Raw genomic sequence first — 23,078 nt, 5'->3', positions numbered from 1 at the left:
AAACACATGTAATCACATTCTATACTCTCTTAGTTTTGACCCAAGAGACCATTTAAAGGGATAGTTCACCCAAAAATGAAAATGCTGTCACATTTACTCTTCCTCAAGTTGTTCCAAACCTGTATGACTTTCTTTCTTCTGCTGAACACAAAAGAAGATATTTTGAAGAAAGTCGGTAACCAAACGACTGATGGACCCCATTGACTTCCATAGTAGGAAAAAAGAAATACTATGGAAGTCAATGGGGACCAGCAACTGTTTAATTACCAACCTTCTTTAAAATATCGTCTTTTGTGTTCAGCAGAAGAAAGAAAGTCATACAGGTTTGGAACAACTTGAGGAAGAGTAAATGATGACAGCATTTTCATTTTTGGGTGAACTATCCCTTTAAGCATGCCATAAAAATGTGAATGTGATGTTTGTTGGGCAGTTGATCCGCTGCTGCCACAGAGAACCACAGCGCCTCCTACTGGAACAAGAGATCAAGAGATTTTTGGGTTGAATGAAACATTTGCTCCCTCTGCTTTTCATTCCCGTTTATAGCACAATCAACAGAAGGCATGCCTGATTTTTGGAAACTACTATTTTTTTTTAACGTTTTATTGTTTTTCAGCACATTAGAATCATTTCTGACGGATCATGTGACACTGAAGACTGGAGTAATGATGCTGAAAATTCAGCTTTGCATCACATAAATTATAAAGTAGCCTATATTAAAACAGAAAACCATTATTTTTAATTGTAATAATATTTTACAATATTACTGTTTTTTCCCCCCAGTATTTTTGATCAAATAAATGCAGGCTTGATGAGCATATGAGACTTCTTTCAAAAACATTAAAAATAGTCATGTTTAATGTTGTAATTACTCCAATGATAATCTTTCTGTATGTGTCCATTCCATTTTAAAAATGTATTCTCAAAACTTATCCAGTGTTTCAGGGCATATTAATGAGCCAGCTGTGCTTTCAAATTCAGGAAAATAAAAACTAAAAATAAATAATACTAGGCCTACTAATAATTATTTGACACTCTATAATGTGGTGTGATAAAAATCTACTATATTTTACATTACAACATGCAAGTAATAAATCTTTCATGTTTGCAAACCACCGTTTGTAATAATTGTATCATTAAAAGGTTGAGGTATAACTCACATGTACAGTCTATTGAGTATTAGTGTAACCTTGCCGTTTTATAGTAATAAGCAAGGAGTTGTTTTAGCGTTTATTCCTTTAATAAGTGGTTGAAAATACATCATACAAAATACATAATTTTAATAGAAACATAGGGTACCACCATAGACTGGGAAAAAAGGGGTAGGCTACCACACAACTGACAGTTGCCAGTAGGAACCACAGAGCGCAGTACTTCCAGGTGAAAAGTCACTCAAATATGGCTGCTCCCTTGGAGTTGTTCTGTTGGAAAGGCGACTATGGATTACCTTCAGTAGATATCGACTGTTTAACTGTGCTGGTAAGAAAAACACATCGGTTGGTTGGTTTATCACATTAGTTTATGTTTTATGCTTTGCGGTATTTGTCATAAATGTGATGTATTTGTGTGTCGGTTGTCAGGAAAGATGGGAGGTGACTTCCAGCACGCGTTATTGATGGTGCCAAAATCGCACACACGTCTATGGGTTCAAACTTCAAACTCTCATATGTCAAACCGTTGTATTTCTGATAATATACTGAGCGGTCGTCTTTTTGGTTCAGTGGATGGGGTACGTCAATTAGCCTACAGTAATTTAAAGGTATAGTTCACCCAAAAATGAAAAATTACCATCATTTTCTCACCCTCAAGTTGTTCTAAACCTGTATGAATTTCTTTCTTCTGCTGAACACTAAAGGGTGAGTAAATGACAGAAAAAAAAAAATAAAAATTGAAGCATCATTTAATGAGATGTATTTTTTCCTAAAGTTACAGCCCTCCCTTTAAATCAGAGATGCTGGGTTTTCAGATCTACTGTACAACTTCCATTGTTTTATTAGAAAGAACAAAGACATCAATAATAGTGTGAAGTGGCCATGTGTGTCTATTATCACTTGTCTTTGTTTGTGTATACTACTCATTGTGGATGACAGTAGAGAAAGACAGGATTATCTGCCTGTCCGCCACAGCTGTCTAAACAACCAACAGTTTGTGTATGCTAGGGAGTGAAGTGTAGATATCCAAACTCCCCTAACACAAAAACAAACAGTGTAATCGAGAGGTTCTTATGTTTCTCGACAATGACAAAAACAAAAAAAACCTGAAACTTTTCAACATGAATGGACATGCAGTGATCCAGCTATTTATTCAGTCTGAGTTTCTTTTTGACCGTGCAACTTTGAAATAACTTCAATGAGTGTTTCACTATGAATCGATTGCTTTTATGTAACTAGGGAATTATACAAATCAGGTAATGGCACAAATGTAGTCAGTCACGACAGTAAGTAAGAAAGACAGTATAAAAGCCTAAACCCCTGTCTAAAGCCTAAACACTCTCAATAATTAAGCCGTTTGGATTTTCTGAGCAATATGATGTCATATTGCACAGGCTCCGCCCACAGCCGCTGACGAACTGTCCCGTATTAGCATATTTCCGCCCTGTATACTGTCCTATAATCCTATAATGTAGAGCTGCTTGATTCTGGATAAATTGAGGATCACAATTGTTTTTAAATAGAGATTCTCCCAAGATTCTGAATAGACAACTCAATAACATGCAATTTACTAGAGGTTCTGACAAAATGTTAATTGTTGCAGTCTATAAAAAAAAAAAAAAAAAAAAAAAAGGTGAATGATTGATTCAATGACTTGCTCATGAAGACCTCTTTTTTCATTATTGAAGAATCAGCATTTTTGAACAGATCTACAAACAATTGAACAAATGAATGATTAATTGACAAATGCATTTTTCTAACAGTCACTTGGTGCACATACTGGTGTAACAATTAATGTAATGATACAATCTTTATTTGAAGCATCAAGTTACTTTCAAAAGGTGATTTTAGGCTACTCTTTTTTTTATTTTTTTTTATTTTTTTTATGGCTATTGTTAGACATCACTGTTTTATATCCAAACTTTTATCCCAGTACTTCTGAGATTATTTGAATTATTGTAACACAGAAATAATGATAGTGTGTGGTTGAAAAAACTGTTTGTGAAGCTGTTTTATACCTGACAACAGCTCTCTCTGGGTCAGCAGCAGCACCAACACAGATTTGAATGGCAAATCAATGTTAATAAGGAATTAATCATGCCGCTGTACCATAACCATAAAAATATAGTTCTAAAGATCGTTCTAAATATAAAAGAATAGCAGAGTCCATACCACAACTTTTACGATAACGGCACAGAGAAATGATATTGTTGGAATCACTTTTAGAATATTTTTTTCTAGCTGATACAATAAAAAGATTGACATCCTGTGGGAATCAATCATTCTTTAAAGAGCTCGGGCATTTAAAGCGGCAGAATAATCATTTATTAGAATAAACGGAACAGTATCGTGTGTTGTATACATTATTATAGTTATCGTTATAGTAATATCTTTCTTGGTGTGAATGGGCCTTTACCCTTATAGTCTGAAAAGTCCATTGAGGATAAACTTGATACAGTCAGTCATATATTATATTAGGATATGCAATGGTAGAGCCTTTTTGTAAACATTTACAGTGAGGAAAATAAGTATTTGAACACCCTGCTATTTTGCAAGTTCTCCCACTTAGAAATCATGGAGGGGTCTGAAATTGTCATCGTAGGTGCATGTCCACTGTGAGAGACATAATCTAAAAAAAAAAATCCAGAAATCACAATATATGATTTTTTAACTATTTATTTGTATGATACAGCTGCAAATAAGTATTTGAACACCTGAGAAAATCAATGTTAATATTTGGTACAGTAGCCTTTGTTTGCAATTACAGAGGTCAAACGTTTCCTGTAGTTTTTCACCAGGTTTGCACACACTGCAGGAGGGATTTTGGCCCACTCCTCCACACAGATCTTCTCTAGATCAGTCAGGTTTCTGGGCTGTCGCTGAGAAACACGGAGTTTGAGCTCCCTCCAAAGATTCTCTATTGGGTTTAGGTCTGGAGACTGGCTAGGCCACGCCAGAACCTTGATATGCTTCTTACAGAGCCACTCCTTGGTTATCCTGGCTGTGTGCTTCGGGTCATTGTCATGTTGGAAGACCCAGCCTCGACCCATCTTCAATGCTCTAACTGAGGGAAGGAGGTTGTTCCCCAAATCTCGCAATACATGGCCCCGGTCATCCTCTCCTTAATACAGTGCAGTCGCCCTGTCCCATGTGCAGAAAAACACCCCCAAAGCATGATGCTACCACCCCCATGCTTCACAGTAGGGATGGTGTTCTTGGGATGGTACTCATCATTCTTCTTCCTCCAAACACGTTTAGTGGAATTATGACCAAAAAGTTCTATTTTGGTCTCATCTGACCACATGACTTTCTCCCATGACTCCTCTGGATCATCCAAATGGTCATTGGCAAACTTAAGACGGGCCTTGACATGTGCTGGTTTAAGCAGGGGAACCTTCCGTGCCATGCATGATTTCAAACCATGACGTCTTAGTGTATTACCAACAGTAACCTTGGAAACGGTGGTCCCAGCTCTTTTCAGGTCATTGACCAGCTCCTCCCGTGTAGTTCTGGGCTGATTTCTCACCTTTCTTAGGATCATTGAGACCCCACGAGGTGAGATCTTGCATGGAGCCCCAGTCCGAGGGAGATTGACAGTCATGTTTAGCTTCTTCCATTTTCTAATGATTGCTCCAACAGTGGACCTTTTTTCACCAAGCTGCTTGGCAATTTCCCCGTAGCCCTTTCCAGCCTTGTGGAGGTGTACAGTTTTGTCTCTAGTGTCTTTGGACAGCTCTTTGGTCTTGGCCATGTTAGTAGTTGGATTCTTACTGATTGTATGGGGTGGACAGGTGTCTTTATGCAGCTAACGACCTCAAACAGGTGCATCTAATTTAGGATAATAAATGGAGTGGAGGTGGACATTTTAAAGGCAGACTAACAGGTCTTTGAGGGTCAGAATTCTAGCTGATAGACAGGTGTTCAAATACTTATTTGCAGCTGTATCATACAAATAAATAGTTAAAAAAATCATATATTGTGATTTCTGGATTTTTTTTTTTGATTAGGCTATGTCTCTCACAGTGGACATGCACCTACGATGACAATTTCAGCCCCCTCCATGATTTCCAAGTGGGAGAACTTGCAAAATAGCAGGGTGTTCAAATACTTATTTTCCTCACTGTACGTATCACGTACAGCGTTTGTCCGATCAGTGACACTGCAAATATGCAAATAACTTATTTGAAATAAGAATGTTAACCCAGGGTTTAGGAATGTACAGTGAGCAATGAGAAACATGAAGGAAGATAACCCAGGATTCCGGTTACCTGGGGTTTAGAATAACCCAGGGATAACTATTTTTAGTGTGAAAAGTTTCACTTTGTTTTTTTGGTCTTCATTAGTCATAGTTTCTGAAAAACATGAATTTTTTTGCTCTGTGGTAGAAATGATATAGGCAGCAGAGGTGCCGACTTTCCTCTTTTGTCTAGCCTAAACATTCTCATGGAGAACGGGTGGTTTATGGTTTCTATGTCTACAGAAAAGTCATCACAGAGGCTCAAGTCTCCAGCTGCTCTTATGTTGAGTAGATTAAAGCTATGTAAGCAGATGCTGGGAATGGGAGCTATATTTATTGAAAAATGTGGGTGGATCACTATCACAAAATTGCTTTGGTTCAATTGGTTAGATAAAACAATGTGTAAAAAAGGCCAAAAAATCATCTGGATTTAGATTTAAAGCAGGGGTGAGTTCAGTCAATTGCGCTGGTACTGCTTTTTCTTATTTTCTGAAGTTTGACACATTAATTTATGCATTTGTCAGACGTTTTTATCATAAGCGTTTTGTATTGCATTGAATATAGCCTATGCTTTTTTTCATTAGTTCATGCATTTCCTGGGAATCAAACCCATGATATTGGCATTAATAGTGCCATGCTCTACTGTTTGAGCTACAGGAACACTTAACTGTCTAGTTAAGATAAATAATATTTTCCAGTGAAATAGGGTCTTTTTTTATTGGCCTGAACAAGTCCAACCCAATCTCATGAGAAAACATAGGCTAACTTCTATGTTTAAAAAAATAAGCATGAAGGTCCACCCCAAAACCTAACCCTCAGTCGGATATAAGCAGTTTGTACGGAAGCGTACAAATGAGATTATAGGAATTCACCACCAATTCACCAAAACTTAAAATAGTGTCAAATTCATATGATAGGTTATTGACAAGTCTTTTGCAGGGATGGGTCACATTAGTTGACTACCAATAAAACTGTAAAACATGCTTCGAGACCGCTGCATTCTGTTCTATTCCGTTGCACTCCATCCAGCTGTTTTTGAATATACAAAAATGCATCTTTCCCTGGCTATGCCAGACTATTATAACTGTTTTTATAGCATAACCCTCTAAACACCACATAAAAAAAAAAAAAAAAAAAAATCTTGCCAAGGCAACAGTTTGACTTGATGTACCAAAATGACTAAAAATTAAATATAGGCATAAGACATTAAAAACATTTTTTATTAAAAATTATTGATACACACAGACAGACTTGAAAACTTAAAATGAGTTCACACATTGATACTGAATAGAACATCTTTTTTTTTAACGTCCGTTAAGTAGTTAAAAGAAGAACTTATTTAGAGAGTAGGCTAGACGATCTCAAAAGCACCCTTTCGAGCTGCTCAGACCGCAACATAAATGTGCAGTCGATGTTAGAAAAACATGAATGAAGGTTTTAAGACCAGTAGCACATGGATAGGTGGTGCAGCTGGCTTGTGTGTGAGATTGAAAAACATAAGCATTACTTTAACTGCATCCAGACGTTTCTCAGGGCACTTCTCAGGTTACCAGCTGTGCTTGCAGCCATTCAACTCGTAATCTTAAAGATGTTGTATTAATGTGAGCCTGTCTATTATTACTGCTTTAAATTTTGACTGTGTCCCATGATCTCATCTTGTATTTTGGATACATGATTCATTTCTGTTACAAACATGCTATTATACTCACTCTGTTAGTTTTCCATAAACAAAGAAAACATAACTCTATGAATTATTTTCCTGTTAAATGCCTTCTCAGCACAGCAGTCAAGAGCCGCAAACCACACTGGAATTTACAGAGCGGCAGCGCTGTTGTTTGATGTTCTTTAGTAGTACATTCGTGATGGGTTGGAAATGAAAGAGACTACATCAGGTCTCTCTCATCTGATCTTTCCTACTTACCTTCGTCTACGTTCAGTGACTTTCATAAATTCCACTAAGTGTGAGAGCTGTGATTGGCGTCTTCATGTTCAATTTAATACAGAGCTGACTGCAAAATGTTGTTTACTATCTGGACTTGGAGTGAGTCCAGAATTTGATCTCCCCGTTGGCAAACATAAAACCCTCCCAGGCACTAACTCAAGTCAGCACATTTTTGGACGGCACAATTAGTGACTTACCCGTTGAGCCCCCACAGAAATGTCTCAATAGCAGTGTAGCAATGCTATGATGATCCAGCCCTACTATTACTCATCCGTGTGAAATTTTAACTCCTTTGAGGAGTAATGACAGACTTTTTATTTTTATTATAAATTTATTTAACTTTTTTTTTCCCAAGTATATATATTTTTTCTTGATTAAAAAGCATGGCTCTAGTCTTAGATGCTGAATGGTCATTACAGCGTTCCACCTGTGCCATAATTCATATTATATTAGGGTCAATGTCATGACTTTCATTTTATGCTCTATACATTAAAAATGCAATTCACACACCAAGGTTATTGTAGTAAACTAAAACCATTAAAAAACTGTGTAATTGAAATGAAATAAACATTATCTGAGATCAAATATAATTAAACAGAATTCAACTTATTTTCAACTAGTTGTCAAGGCAACATCTCATTTTCTCTCATTTTCATTGTGTTTAACTTTATAGTTATCTCAATGAAAAACGATTATAGTATCTCAATGATCCTAAAATAGCACTGATTCATACATAAAATTATTTTTTTAAAGTGAAGATAATTTTTTTTAGGGTGATACAACATTCCTGACATTAAAAGGAAGATAAAGAATAGACTTTTTTTTTTGGGCCAAAAAGTAATTTTTAAAAATAAAAACTTTGACTAAAAACCATGTTCATATATAGCCTATAATGTTATTATTATAGCTATAGCATCTTGTATGTTTATATGAACAATTTTAACAATGTTTGATTGCTTCTCCAAGGTCCAGATACTTTACAAATGGTTGTCATACTTTGTAAGAACTACTCGTGTTTATATGAAAAACTATTCCTCTGTGGATAAATTATTGGGATTTTACTTTCAGAACTCAACTGTTGCGCTACATTATTATTTTTTTGTATCTTGGGAATAAACAACTGAGTTTATTCCATGTTTTCTCTTTCTTTTTTTCTCTTTAGGCCTATGCCAAGTTTGCTGGAGCTCCTCTCAAAGTTCACAAAATCACCAACCCATGGAGAAGTCCTACAGGTGAGTGGTCATCTGATACATCAAGCTGTAAAAGTGAGCTACTGCCAAGGACTGAAGACTGAATGACAGCTTGTATGAGGGAACCTTAGAGTGACCCAAACTGAAAGAGGGTGTAATGAGCTGAGTTCAACAGGTCATAGGTCAATGTGTCAAGCCTCCACTGACTTCTTGAACCCTGCGTGGAGTGTGTTTGATTTGAATACACGTGTTAAATTTTTCTAAAATGTTCTGCTGCAGGGGTTAACATGCGAGTTGTTTCCTCCTCCAACAGGTACTCTGCCTGCTCTGAAGACTAGGGAAGAAGGAAGCATCTCCCAACCCAGTAAGATCATCATTCATCTCCGAAAACAGGTGAACAACCCCCCCTCAACCCTCAGAGGCTAACAACCTTTGGGGGCAAGATGAACTCTCTCTCTCTCTCTTTCTCTCACACACACACACACACACACACACACACACACACACACACACACACACACACACACACACACACACACACACACACACACACACACACACACACACACACACACACACACACACACTCTCAACAGGTGAGGATTAGACTCTAAAGCTTCTCAGCATCTAAATCAAGATCTGCATCCTCAGAAAACAGGTGAAGGATTTTCCTTAAACCAGTTTATGAGCAGATGCTAAGTAGATTGTGAAAGGGTGTTGAGTGATGTAAAGACAGCTGTTCTGAAGCTCTTTTAAAAGGAAGTTGTTAATGATAGTAAAGATATTTAAAATATTAAAGATATTTAAACATAAATATTTCTATTTCAATTTTTTTTTTGTTCTATTGAACTTTATGAAGAAATAAAAAGTCATTTTCCACAACAATATTTAGCAGCACAATTGTTTCCAATATTAATAATAAGACATGTTTCTTAAGCAGCAAATCAGCATATTGAATACTTTTTGAAGAATCATATGACACTAAACTGGAATAATGGCGGCTTAAAATTCAGCTTTGCCATCACAAAAATATGACATTTTACAGTATATTCAAATAGGGAACTGTTATTTAAAATTGTAATAATTTATATTCATCCTTGGTGAGCATTGGAGAAAAACATTTACTAATCTCAAATGATACTGCATAATTCATTACTGCTAGTTTATGTAGAGAAAAACCTAGAATAAGTCGATCCACTGACGGTCTTATTTCATAATATAACACCAACTGATTTTTTACACCATTGAATATCTGTATGCTAATAATAAATAAAATTCAAAAGATTGTTACCTGACAAAATCTAAATCCACCCAGAAATCGCAGTAAAATTATTATTGTACAATCCTAATGGAATATTTGCTGGACATTTTAAAAGAGTACGATGTTGGTCATATTGGTTGTTGTAGCTGTCATGAGATTGAGAGCTGTTTCCCAATAACAGCTTCCGGTTTGTGTTTTAAATGCGGTGGGTATGGCATGAGCGTTTATGGCTTGTTAGAGGTGAACTAAGAGCATGCACAGCATGTCCGAGTTGCTCCCAGGAAAGAACTCTGGAAATTGACTAATTTTATTGCTTAACCTTTCCTTATTATATCCATTAATCATTGAGAGAGTTATTTTTGGCAATGTGGTAGACATTCAGAGATGTCTAAACACATCATGGTCAGTTACATTCACTGCTTACATTCACATTAACAACTGCTGGCATACTGCAGCTGCTGCTTTGATTGTTAGTCACTGCTGATTTCACCCTTACAGTAGATGAAGAACAGAATGCAATCCAAATGTGATGAGTGCTTTTGAAAGTTGCAGTTAAATAATTGTCTGTCTCTTGTTTCAGAAGTACAATGCAGACTATGACCTTTCAGCAAAGGAGGGTGCCGATACGCTTGCCTTTGTCTCTCTACTGGAGGAGAAACTGCTACCTGCACTGGTGAGGAGTGAGCAGCAAAAGACTAGGGCGTTTTCACACCTGTTAGTGAACCTGGCGCGTTTTCACCCTTAGTTCAGTTCGTTTAGGCATATATGAACATGGCCACATCCGCACAGAAGAAATCAGTCTGAGATAGGCTGCGTTTATCGAAAGTGTCGTGAGCTAAGTTGATCGTAGAGAGCATTGGTGGCAATGGTTCTACTATCAACTTTGGCTTATGATGCTTTTGAGAAACGCAGCCGTGGTCTCGGCCCACTTAAAAAAACTAAAACTGGAGTGGTTAGCTTGTGGAAAGACCCAACGGACCAACGAACCAGGCTGTATCACAAATTATTTACGAGTAACTACGTAAGTTGCATAAAAAGCAGCAGTGAAAAGCCTAATTTAAATTTGGTCGGATGAACAACTGTCCAAAACGCGTGGAAGTTTACAAGGTGTTTAGCAAGCGTCTCAAAGAGATGTGCTTTAATTGCTCTGTGGAACAGTGTCGTGCGTAGGCTAACAAAAACTTTGTCAACAATACATGCATAAAAGTTTGAGATTCACTTCGCAAGATTGGGAGTCCAGGAGATGAAATGGATAAGTTTGTCAGGTGCACTCTGACCAATGAGAGGACAGGTTACTTGTATAAACAAATTTCGGTCTGTTTAGAAATGCTGCCTTGAGATAGCAAACCAAACCAAGAAGAAATTGCAACATTGTAACTATTTGAACTCCTGTTTCGGAACCAAGCAAATCTGAAAACTCCCTAAAACAGAGACCTCTGTCTGGACAAAACATATTCAAAGCCCTTATATTGTATCCAATATTTTCTGTTCATTGCAAAGCTATTTCTCTTTGTACAGTCATTTGTACTCTCTGCATGATGACACAGTTTGTGATGCTGATGTTTGATCTTTCACTGTCCCCCTCGGACATCCGTCATGTTTACTGATGTGCCGCACATCCTGTTTTCCTCTTTAAAACTGTAAGACGGAGACATTAACAGTCTTAGTGGAACTTAATTGGAGTTCTGAGAAACTTCATATGTCTCTGAACCATTCTGTCTGGGTAGGTCTACACACTGTGGATAGATTCGAAAAACTATGTGGATGTTACACGGGGCTGGTATGCAGAAAACATCCCCTTCCCTCTCAACTTCCTGCTACCCAACCGCATGCACAGCCAGCAGCTGGAGAAGTTGAGACTCGTGAGGGGAGACGCGGTCCTGGAGCCCGGTGAACAGCTGGAGAAAGAGGTGAGATGGGAGGAACAAACGCTGAAGATTTTAGTTCTGTCACAATGTTCTCCTTCAATGATTTAAAATTGAAATTGAATGCTTTGAAGAAATATATGACATGAAAAAACATACAATGTACGCTATTGTTCTAAAGTTTGGGATCAAGTACAATTTTAATTAATGGGTTAGTTCACTCAAAAATGAAAATTCAGTCATTAATTACTCACCTTCATGTCATTCCAAACCCATAAGACTTTCGTTCATCTTCGGAACACAAATAAAGGTATTTTACTGTTATTTTACCATTGATAGCCTATGCAACTACCACTTTCAAGCCCCTGAAAGGTAGTAAAGCCATCATAAAATTATCTCTAAAGCGTGTTGATGAGAGCACCATGACATATGCGGGTTGTGTTGACCTGAGAGCAGACGTTGTTGCGTGAACGTGCATTAATATTTTGTAAATTAGGTTTTTCGCAAACAAAGCACTCGCGTTGCTTCATAAAATTGAGGTTAAACCACTGGAGTCATATGGATTACTTTAATTATGTCTTTACTACCTTTCTGGGGCTTGAAATGAGTAGTCTCGTAGGTCATAAATGGAGGGACAGAAAGCTCTCTGAGCTTTCTGAAAGCAATTTAAGCGTTGTTTTAGGTGACTGTAACAGGTTAGACAACCTTTCTAAAAAGCTTTCACTATTTAAGTGTAGTTTAACGCTAATCGATACAATAAAGGTGTAATCTGCTAAAGTAAAATCTCATCCAAATTCATGTCATTAAAGGGGTGGTTCAGAATTTTGGACATCGGACCTCATTTACAAGTTAGCCTGTGTGTTATTTATCAGTGGAGACAGTTTTCAAAAATGTTCACCCAGTCCTTCCAGTTGCATAGTTCGCCAGTGCTAGGCTAGCGCGAGTCAACGGTATCTGTTAGCCTCCCATTAAAAACAGTTTTACCCACTCCACAGTACACCAAAAGCAAATAAAGTATAACGCCAGACTACCGATGTAAATGTCTGTTGAGAGAATAATGTTAGAAATCAAACTACTCTTGCATCTCAATGATCGCATTACATTTACAGGAACTAGTTTCTCAGCAGCGGCGGAATTTTACTTTGCTCCGGTTAGTAACTTGGTACTGTGCCGAAAAGTAAACACAGAACAGAAGCGCACTACAGTCGGGACGTCTAGCTAGCTAACTTATATGTAGCTATACATTTTCTGCACTGGCACCACCGGTCTCCCGATGTTCTGTCCCGGTTCTCTACGGCATCTCCAGCTGCTGTTGTCTCTACAGACAGACATTCTTTCTATTTCTGCCCTCTGTGTTCGTCTGTGTATTCCGGCTCATACATGTAAGTTACGGTTCGTTGAATAACACACATTCCTCGCCTGCATCGTCTCCAAAGTCCAAAACATTGCCATGGCGTTCAAACGTGGCCATAGTCCTATGTCTTGTTGATTTCTTCGTGAAATATACTCTGCTTCTGCTGTAGTGATGAGTGTCAGCGGCAGGTAAATACACTTGCGTGATTGTCATGTGGACCGGCTCTCTCGGTTGCCTAGGTAACTTAATATCACTTCGCCGCTGTTGTAGACTGTGCTAATAAATACAGGGAACAAAGTATAACTATTGCAATGCGATGAAAGGGTAGTTTGATTTTTAACATTATTCTCTCAACAGACATTTACATCGGTAGTCTGGCGTTATAATTTATTTGCTTTTGGTGTACTGTGGAGTGGGTAAAACTGTTTTTAATGGCAGGCTAGCAGATACCGTTGACTCGCGCTAGCCTAGCACCGGCGAACTATGCAACTGGAAGGACTGGGTGAACATTTTTTGAAAACTGTCTCCACTGATAAATAACAAACAGGCTAACTTGTAAATGAGGTCCGATGTCCAAAATTCTGAACCACCCCTTTAAGGCCTGGTTTCACAGACAGGGCTTAGATCAAGCCAGGATTAGGCCTTCGTTTTAATTAGGACATGTAAGTGGCTTTTATAAACATTACTGGTGTCTATCTCGAGACAAAACAATGGCACTGACATAATTTAAGATATGACAGTGCAAGTTGCTTTCAGTTAAAACAGCTCAAACATGCATTTTAGTCTGAGACTATGCTTAAGCCTTGTCTGTGAAACCAGGGGGAAGAAATTATTTTACCTCATCTCAATATAAGCTGCTACATTCAAACCATGAGAATTTCTATATGTGGGCTTTGTTTTTGACAGTCTCTTGGTGGTCTACATTTGTTTCAAAGACACTCCTGAGTCCTGGACCATTCTGCAGGATCTCCGTCATATGTTTACACAACATAGAAAGAATTGGGTCAGATGACTCATTGCCATGGCAACATGTCTTCATGTTATCACTGCTTTGTTGGGTTTAGAGGAAGGCTTTGGAAAGAGTGTGATTAATTTTGAGTTATGAGCAAAAAAGAATTGGCAGCAGTTTTGATTGATCAACTTAATCTTTGTGTTTGTGTTTCTGCTCTGTAGCTTTATCGTGACGCATTTGAATGTATGACCCTCCTATCGCAGAGACTGGGCTCACAAAAATTCTTCTTTGGAGACTCGTAAGCAACACCAATTGTGTGTAATTGCATAATTTGTGTATGTATGTGTTTGTGTGAGAACGTGCGTATGTGACCATGATGTTTCATGTGCTTCCAGTCCCTCGTCGCTGGATGCGTATGTGTTTGCACACCTGGCTCCTCTGTTGAAGATCAAACTGCCTAATGGAAAGCTTCAGCAGCACCTCAACTCTCTGAACAACCTGCAGCAGTACTGCTCCAACATCCTAGAACTCTACTTCCCCTCTGATGCACGAGGTGGATATTGCTGTATTATATTTTGTTTAAGATTTTGATCTTGGTAGTAGTATCATTATTTTTATTAGTAGTAGTAGTAGTAGTTAATAAATATTATGAAGCTAATACAAATAATAATACCAAAAATATTCAATTATTATTTAATTTAATGTTTAAATTAAATGATTAATAATGCATTATAGTAGTAGTGGTAGGAGGACTAGTAGTAGGCATAATACAAATATTATGTATATTATATTTATGTAATAAGTATTAACAATAACAACAATAATTAATAATTTAATGTAAAAGGTTAAGTTAATAATAATACAAATTATTATTATTAATAATAATCATATGAATATTAAATTAAGGAAAGTTTTTGGTATTATTAATTATATATTTTTTTTATTATTATTAATTATATAATACTTACACGATTATTAATACATTTTATTATTATTAATTTAAATTAACCTTATAAATTAAAAAAAAAAAATTATCAGTAGTAGTAGGCCTAATATAAACATTATGTATGTTATATTAATTTAATAAGTATTATTAATTACAACAATACTACTACTACTACTACTGATAATAATAATAATAATAATAATAATGATGATAATATAATTAATAATACAAATTATTATTATTATTATTATTATTAATTATCATATGAATATTATATGAATAATATTACGAAAAACCTTTCCTTAATTTAATAAGTATTATTATTCATAATCATAATAATAATAATGATGATGATATTAAAACTTAATCATTTAAGGTTAATTTAAATTATTATTATTATTATTATTATTATTAGTATGAATATTATATAAATAATAATACCCAAAAAGTTAATTTAATGTAATGCTTTATTATTATTATTATTATTACTAATCAATGAATATTTTAACTTATTTTAATAAGGTTCTAAAAACATTGATGTAAATCTAATGTAAACTAAATGAAGTAAAATTAGATCTGAGCCTCCTTTTATGATCGCTGATAGTGTAAATGCAGAGAACTGGGGGTCACTTTTTGGTCCATTTAAAGGGGTCTGAGTTTGGTCCAGTTATAGAGGACTCAAATAACCCATTTTTGCTGAAACTGACTTAATTAAACTTCACCTTCCCCCCCTTTTCAGAGGCACCAGGTCACAAGATTCATGTTCAACCTCATAGCGGCGACTTCGACAATGAGCCCCACAAGCGCCGTAACCAGATTCTTTCTGTTTTGTTCGCTGTGGGAGCCATGCTGGGTTACGCCATCTTCACTGGGATTGTTAAGATCAAGCGTGAGCGGCCACAGCTGAACAACTCTAGCCATGATGACGAGGATGAAGAAGACGAGGACTAAATGCAAAAGGAAAAGTGGGATGGGTGCCACCAGGGACAAGTAGTGCACATTCTAGCTCACCAGCCATTGAGAGCAGAGCTGCACATACTATTACCTCAGTTCTTTTTACATCATGCACGAGTGTGCTCTGCCAGAATCGCTCACTTGATGTAGCCTCAAGCGAGCCCTATATTGGTGCTTTTCCTTTTATTTTAATTATTGTTAATATAATTGTTATACTTGTGATTCTTCAGTGGTCTGTAATTTTGTCAGGTCTCACACAGGCAGGAATTTTAACTTGTTTTTTAGGTCATTAAAAGATATCTCACAGTTTTATCTCCTGGTCTGCATTCACGTAAACATGCCACTTCAAAAAACTCTCAACCTGGGAAATATTCAGCACGTTTACATGTATGATCTTAACCCGATTATGTTAAGTTTTCCTTTATCGGAGTAAGGTTATAAACGGCTTTAGCATAAACTGATCGAGACTGCTAGATTTTTACCCCATATCCTGATTTCGCCTGGCCATGTAAACATTAACCTGGTTCTGTCGGCCTATTGAAGTGCATATATGTGATATGTTACTGGAAAGTGTTCTTACTGCGGATTTAAGCACATCCAGACAGAGCGAGCGATTCATAATAGGGGAGAAGGAAAAGCATCACTAAACTAGACTCTTTCTTTTTCCAAGAAATTATAAAAATGTGTTCTCATCCCATGCAGTCGAAGTAGAAATGGTACTGTAAAAATACTGCTTATTTATTAAGCATCACATCTCACATAACAAATGGAATACGCGGGGCCCTATTTTAACGATCTAAGCGCATGGTCTAAAGTGCATGGCGCAAGAGCGTGTCCGAATCCACTTTTGCTAGTTTTAACGACAGGAAAAATGGTTGGTGCGCATGGTGTAAAAGGGTTGTCCCTAGTCTCGCGTAGCCAGACCTTCACACTGACGGCAGAAGGTCTGGACTCTATCGTAGCTTTTCTTGGCCAAGGTCTACCCAAGAGGACGTTTGACTGACATGTAACGCAACCAATCACGGTTCGTTTTGTTCCGCGTCATGTTTAGGGGCGTGACAATATAATGTTGATGTCCCTACAATAACAGGCCGGCGTGCATCTAATAAATTATTCATTCAAGAACGTTGTGCAAGTTTACTGCAACAATGGAGCCGTGAACTTCACATACTTTTGAAAATCCAGCGTTTAGTTGATCCTGATAAGCGCTCATTGTCACGGTTGTAAACACAACGGCTTTCTTCTTCCACAAGGGGTTTTGGCGTCACAGCATTTGTTTCCAGGTGGACCGAAAAAGAACGCGACACACACGTCTCCCGGACATCCTGTAGAATTCAACCAATCAGATCGCGACTTCGAAACTCCTGAAGTGTTTCCAGAAAAGTGTGCCATATACATCAGACGTTCAGCCATGGTCCGTGGGCGGGACGTCTGAGGCTGAGACTAGGTTGTCCCTATTCTCTTAATGAGTAATGGGTGTGTTTTGGGCGTAACGTGCAATAAACCAATCAGAGTCTCATCTCCCTTTCCCTTTAAAAGCCATTTGCGCTCGCGCCATGGCGGATTCGTTATTTACATGGCGGAATTTGCAAGCGGAAAAACTGAACGTTTCTCACGCGAGGAAACAGATCTGCTCATGCGTGAACTTAAAGCGCGCAAACTGACCATCTACGGGACAAAGTGTACGTGCGTTGTGCACCCGCCTATAGGCGCATATTACTAACGCGCTCTTTAAATAAAAAAACATTGCGCTATTGATTTTAGACCAGGTTTCATTTGGTCAATGGCGCAGTCTATTTCAGTTGCCTCAAAATAGCAACGTGCCAAAAAAAGCGCCTGAACACACCTCGTTTTCAGACCAGCACGCCCATGGGCGCACAAATGGGCGCAAATACATTTGCTATTTAAACAACGTGGCGCAGGACGTGAAAATGATAACTGCGTCGGGCTGAAACTAGCAAAAAACACTTGCGTCTTGCCTGGCGCTGCATTGCGTCTGGTGTATGATAGGGCCCTCATAGTCAGATACACTAATGATTAAGTTTACCGGGGAATAACCTGATTTTTGAATAAAATCTTGTAAACGTGGTTTACTTGCATTACAGGGTTATTGGTTTGCATGTTAACCGGGACAACGGGTTAATTCAATAAACTGATTTTTTGGAGTTATCGGTGTATTGGTGAGTTTTAAACACATTAATATGAGCAAATCGGTCTATGCTCCTTTTTAACTGTACAACGTAGCAATCTGTATGCTTGTACACTGTACATCATACATCATCGTGGAAACCGACTGTTACCAGCTCTGAAATTAGATATACAGAAGAAAGGTTGTTAACATTAACAGCTGCATTGCAATGCTTCATCACTTTTTTTACGCTCTAAATCTTACATTTATATGGTGCAGTGACCTAATATGCTGTCCTGCAGACTAAACATACTGTCAAACTATTAACATTTCCAACACATTGCAGAGTCAGCTTGTCAGAGACTTCTTATCTTAAACCAACCATCTTGGAGCTCTTTGACCACTCAAGATGCTAAGCTTAATAAATCAGCCAGATTTTAGAGCTCCCCAGAGAACTGCTGACGAGAACTTTATTATTTCATGCCAAACACTGCAGTTAAGTTGGAGTCTGTGGCCATTATACAGCTGGTCTTCTCCATCCCAGTCTCACCGGAAACCCAAAGCACAGTGGGCTCATCCGTTTTGTTGCTCTGAGGCCAGACCTACGCTGTACCTCACAGGGTTAAACCTTCTCAAAGTTCCTACAAAAGTATTTTACTGTCAGTAACTTGTGCAACTGTGTAATCATGAAAGGATTCCACATTTAATGACACAATGTTTTGTTTAAAACAAATACAGGCTGCTATGCATTTTCTGTATAATGCTGGTCCATAAATAATAATAAAAAAAATCAACATAAGTGTACTTTGAAGCAGCGTTTAATAGTAGACAGTTTTAAGGGCGTTTTTTATTTTTGTTTTTTGAATTCTTTCAGCATTAAGTATTAAGTCATCATCGGTTGAGATTAACATAGAATGTAGATGGTTGTTTACACAGCTTGCATGTGCTTAACTTTATCATTTGTTTTATGATCTTCAGACATATCTTGATCAAAATTCTTTCAGTAGTATTGTTTCAATTATGCTGCTGTTTAGCATCAAGTCAAAGATTTAGTTGAAAATTTCTGCCTCCTACTTCCCATGGAATTTGAGGTGTTTGTGTTTTAAATGTAATGTGAGTGTTTCAAATCCCAGTTTGGTTAAACCAATCAATTGCAAAGAGTGCCATAGGGTTTGCGTTTGAAACTATTTTTGACATGATCATAAAGTTATAATCCATAGAAACTTAAAAAAAGAAAACTTTTTATCTGTTTTAGCGTTTACACAACAACAGTGTTTTTAGGGTCCTGAAAGCGCAAACATTTGAAAACAGGTTTCAAAGTGCAAGTTTTTGAAAACGTTATCGTTATCGTTGCTACAAAAACACGAAATCGTAAAAAATATGACGTCATGCGCATTCGTATCATGTGTTCAGTCAATAGGCGTGGTTTCTTTTTTTTCGACAGCATTGCCACATGAAAAACACAACCTTTCCATTTTTAGTACATCATTGTTGTGTAAACGCACGTGGCGTGTGTTTTAACAAAAGATAACATTTCAAGCAGTAGCTTATGATGTTCATAATCATAGTAGCCTACATCCATCATGAAAAAAGTTAGCTGAGCATAATTTGTTCAGATGTGACTTAGTTTTGTTATACAAATGATTCTCTCATTTTACATGTGACAAGATACATTTGCCTCCGGCCCATACCCGAAGATAAAAGGTTTGTTGTGGATCTTAAAATGCAGTGGTTTTGGTTGGTTTTCTGGGCCCTTTGTACCGTTTGCATTGAGCCCTTATATCTAACGTACATATTTGTGTGTCTAAAAAAAAAAGTATATATAGGCCTATATATATATATATATATAATACAAAATCAACGTGTAGGCTAGCCAAAGTTGTTGTGTGTGTGTTTTCTTCTTCTTCTTTTTTTGGTAAAAGCACCAAACAAACGCTCGCGGAAGTAGCCTATTAACTAGCGCTTTCCGCTATTTCCGGCTGCCAGTGCCAAAGCTAGACACTTGTAGCAAAAACATTGAAAAAAACACTTATGTCATTTATCATAACTAAACAAGGTTGTTGTTTTTTTGTTTTTTTCTTCTCTAAATTAAGACAAGCGAAGACAGTGAGCTTTGAATTCCGCCCTCAAAATTATCAAACCGTTGTCGTAGCTTTAATTTGCACTCTGTCGTCTATCTATGCTTTATGTATTGTTGAACCCAAACTCAAATATCTATTTTTAGTTCACCGAAACAAAAACTTTCATAGATTTTCATTTGCACGATGAGATGGGATGAAATGCAATAGTCTGAGACGAGCTCAGTGCGGTAAGCTTAAGTCGCAGCGGGAGAGACCCGCAATAAATACTTGTAAGTTGATTGACAAGGCTCGTTATCTCTCCCCCTGCCGTCCTACAGCTCAACTTCTGTTTCTCATTTGGGATAGAAAGTGTTGAGCGCCGCAGAGTCTCAGAGGACCCGCAGAGTCAGACTCACCCGGCACCCGCTCAGACACTTTGAACCCCGGGCCGTTCAGGTCACAGCGACTCTCCGGTCAGCGGGTTTATGTGATGTTATGAAGATCTTGGGCGCTTTGAGCTGTTCGTGTCTTTGGGAAACAGGACTTTAAACTGGAATATATTCGAATCGTTTTATTAAACAATATTTGCTGGACTTTTTTTAAGAGGATGGAGTTGAGGAAAATTGTGTCAAACCTGCTTGTCCTATATGTTGCGTTTGGCCACTTCTCCGAATCGTCGGAAATTAAAGGTGGGTTTTTTAGACATCTTAAAATGTAGCCTAATAGAAACACTAATTTGTGTGGGGGTTTTCTTAGACTTGGATCCTGATTATTTTACCCCCACTGTGTTCAATGTGAAAATAACAAGCACGTTCAGTGCTATAAAACTTTCACATTCATGAAGGGTTCAGCTGGTTAGTTGCACTGTTAAACCGTTAATTCCTCATTTAAAACTGTTCTTTATTGGCTCACTTAATGCTTCCCCCTAGTGACCCAGTCCTATAGTGGTCAGACAATGTCCCCAAACAATGAGGTAATATCATGCAAATAAGTGGAAGCTGTTACCCAGTAGGCTATACAAACTCTGACTGTAGAAATAAATTACATTTCTATTGAGGGGCAACCTTTGGCCCCTTATAATTGTCTTTGTGGCATATTGTTTAAAAGCTCTATTTATTTCTGCCATGTTCTGCAATATAGCACATTCTGCTTTGAATAAAAGTGTCTGCTAAATTCATTTATTTTAAATGGAAAATGTAATTATTTACAAAATCAACTCGGTTGAACAACCAATAATTGGTTTTCACAGGATTGTTCATTTATTTACATTTATTCATTTCTAGCATTTAACGATTTATTTGTAATAATCACTTAATTAGGCTATTAAAAAAAGTGTTGTTTATATGTTGAATTATGTTTTTTAATCCATGAGTGCAGAGTCTGGTCATATTGTGACCATTGCAGTGTGAACAGCTGAAAGTCTGTACATTTTGACAATGAACCTGATTTGAATAATTTCGATTGCAGCTGTATATATTGTCTGTACAGCCTATGGAGTTGCATCATTATTTGAATGGATCAATAATTTGTTGCATGCCAGTCTATTATTTTGGTCTCAGGCATTTCAGGCTTACCTGCCCCTAAATGTTTTGGTGCACCTGCACCCATAATGACTGACCAAAAGCATTTGGCTGGTCATTTTACATATTGATCAGACACCACTTACTTGGCCAATTATACTCAATCTCATACAAGTGCTTACTTGTGTGCACAGGTTTTCATTTAACATTTACACCTGACTGTAAGCGTGTAATGGGTGCTACTCTGCAGTGGTACCAGTCTAAAATAGTCTGAATATTAACACTTATTATAGAAGTACAGTAGTGATTCAGGATTCAAGAGAAAAACATGGTTTGGAAAATGGATTTTTGATGGATTAAAGGGTATTTAAAAGGTGTCTGTTTTCATGACAGATTTATTCAAACTTATTTTACATCTTCAACCTACTTTAGTCTGTATTGTTGCTGTCTGAACATGAAAAAGGACTGCAAAGTTACAAAGTCCACTCCAAAGGGAGTTATTCTCTGTATCAGTAAGCACTGTTTCTGAACACCCTAAAATGCCTTGATTATAGACTTGAGTTTTCTTCCGGGAATATCCACGTCACAATATTCCTCATTTAAATAATTCCTAGGCATACGCAAAAAAAAGGCCTGATTGATTTGCGTTAGTATAGTGTGGCCCTGTCCCAAATGGCTCACTTCATGTGCACTTGCGGTCTTTTGAACTTATGATTTCTGCAGTGTGCATGTTTCCGTCAAGTTCACAAGACCAAAGACTATCAATATAGGAAAACGGTTCACTCCTATTACTTATGACTTGGTGAAACTGCAACGCGCAATATGGCGTAATACATCCCACCTTCTAAGTAAAAGAGCCAATCGCTGATTGGTAAAGTCATTGCGTCACTGCAGCTACCATAAGAAGCTCCGGTTCCCATAGAAACCTGAGACTCGCGAGCTTAGGAATGCACATGCGCATTGGCTGTTCTAGCCTGAAAAATTTGCTTTTTTTAAACACTATTTGAGTAATAAGAAACAACATTTATGGGACAGTTCATGAAAGATTTTGTTGCAAGTAGTTTTTGAGATTTCAGGATTCCCCCTCTCAAATAGATAGGACTTGGTCTTGGATGCCTCGCTGCCCGGAGGCGTTGCAAATATGGCTGCCGAGTGAACAGACTTTCCTTGAAAGGGACTTTGACAAGACCATAGGGTGTCCCATTTGTCATTTCAGGTTTCAGAAGGGGGCTCTTTTTGGCCGTTATGCGCCTTTGATGCGCACTTTTACCGAGCCCACAAGCCTGCGAGCTCCGCAGAAGACTTCTACCCGTCAGTCAAAGCAGCATTACGTCACGAAAGTGTGGACTCAGAGGAAGTTCGCGAGGGCTTAGGGTTCCATTTGGAACAGGGCCCTATGTTGAAAAAAAGATGAACAGCACATCTCTGCTTCTTTCCACTGTATAGGGAAATGAAGCCAAAATATCCCAGAAACGATTGTTGCTGAGTACGTCAATCGGAGCTTGAGTCTTTGCAGTAGTG

General features: G+C 37.6%; 1 protein-coding gene across 3 annotated transcripts in view; it reads left to right on the top strand.

Annotated features, from left to right (window-relative positions):
* The first annotated feature begins 1,362 nt into the window (after positions 1 to 1,362).
* Positions 1,363 to 23,078, top strand: part of thbs3b (thrombospondin 3b) — a 38,975-nt gene continuing 17,259 nt past the window's right edge. Inside the window, exons 1-7 of one of the 3 annotated variants that reach the window (XM_084422782.1) lie at positions 1,363 to 1,476; positions 8,490 to 8,559; positions 8,831 to 8,910; positions 10,359 to 10,451; positions 11,506 to 11,688; positions 14,171 to 14,247; positions 14,345 to 14,502. In XM_084422782.1, the coding sequence (XP_084278908.1) occupies positions 1,396 to 1,476; positions 8,490 to 8,559; positions 8,831 to 8,910; positions 10,359 to 10,451; positions 11,506 to 11,688; positions 14,171 to 14,247; positions 14,345 to 14,502 (742 nt within the window). In that variant the 5' untranslated portion in view covers positions 1,363 to 1,395. Of the gene's footprint in view, positions 1,477 to 8,489; positions 8,560 to 8,830; positions 8,911 to 10,358; positions 10,452 to 11,505; positions 11,689 to 14,170; positions 14,248 to 14,344; positions 14,503 to 20,418; positions 20,727 to 23,078 lie in introns of those variants that run through there. The other 2 variants (XM_084422780.1, XM_084422781.1) reach the window with 2 other exon arrangements.

This window comes from Rutilus rutilus (genome assembly GCF_951802725.1).
Source record: "Rutilus rutilus genome assembly, chromosome: 11".
Taxonomy (NCBI): domain Eukaryota; kingdom Metazoa; phylum Chordata; class Actinopteri; order Cypriniformes; family Leuciscidae; genus Rutilus; species Rutilus rutilus.
Note: the sequence above shows the minus strand (reverse complement) of the source record. Positions and strands in the feature narration are given on the sequence as shown.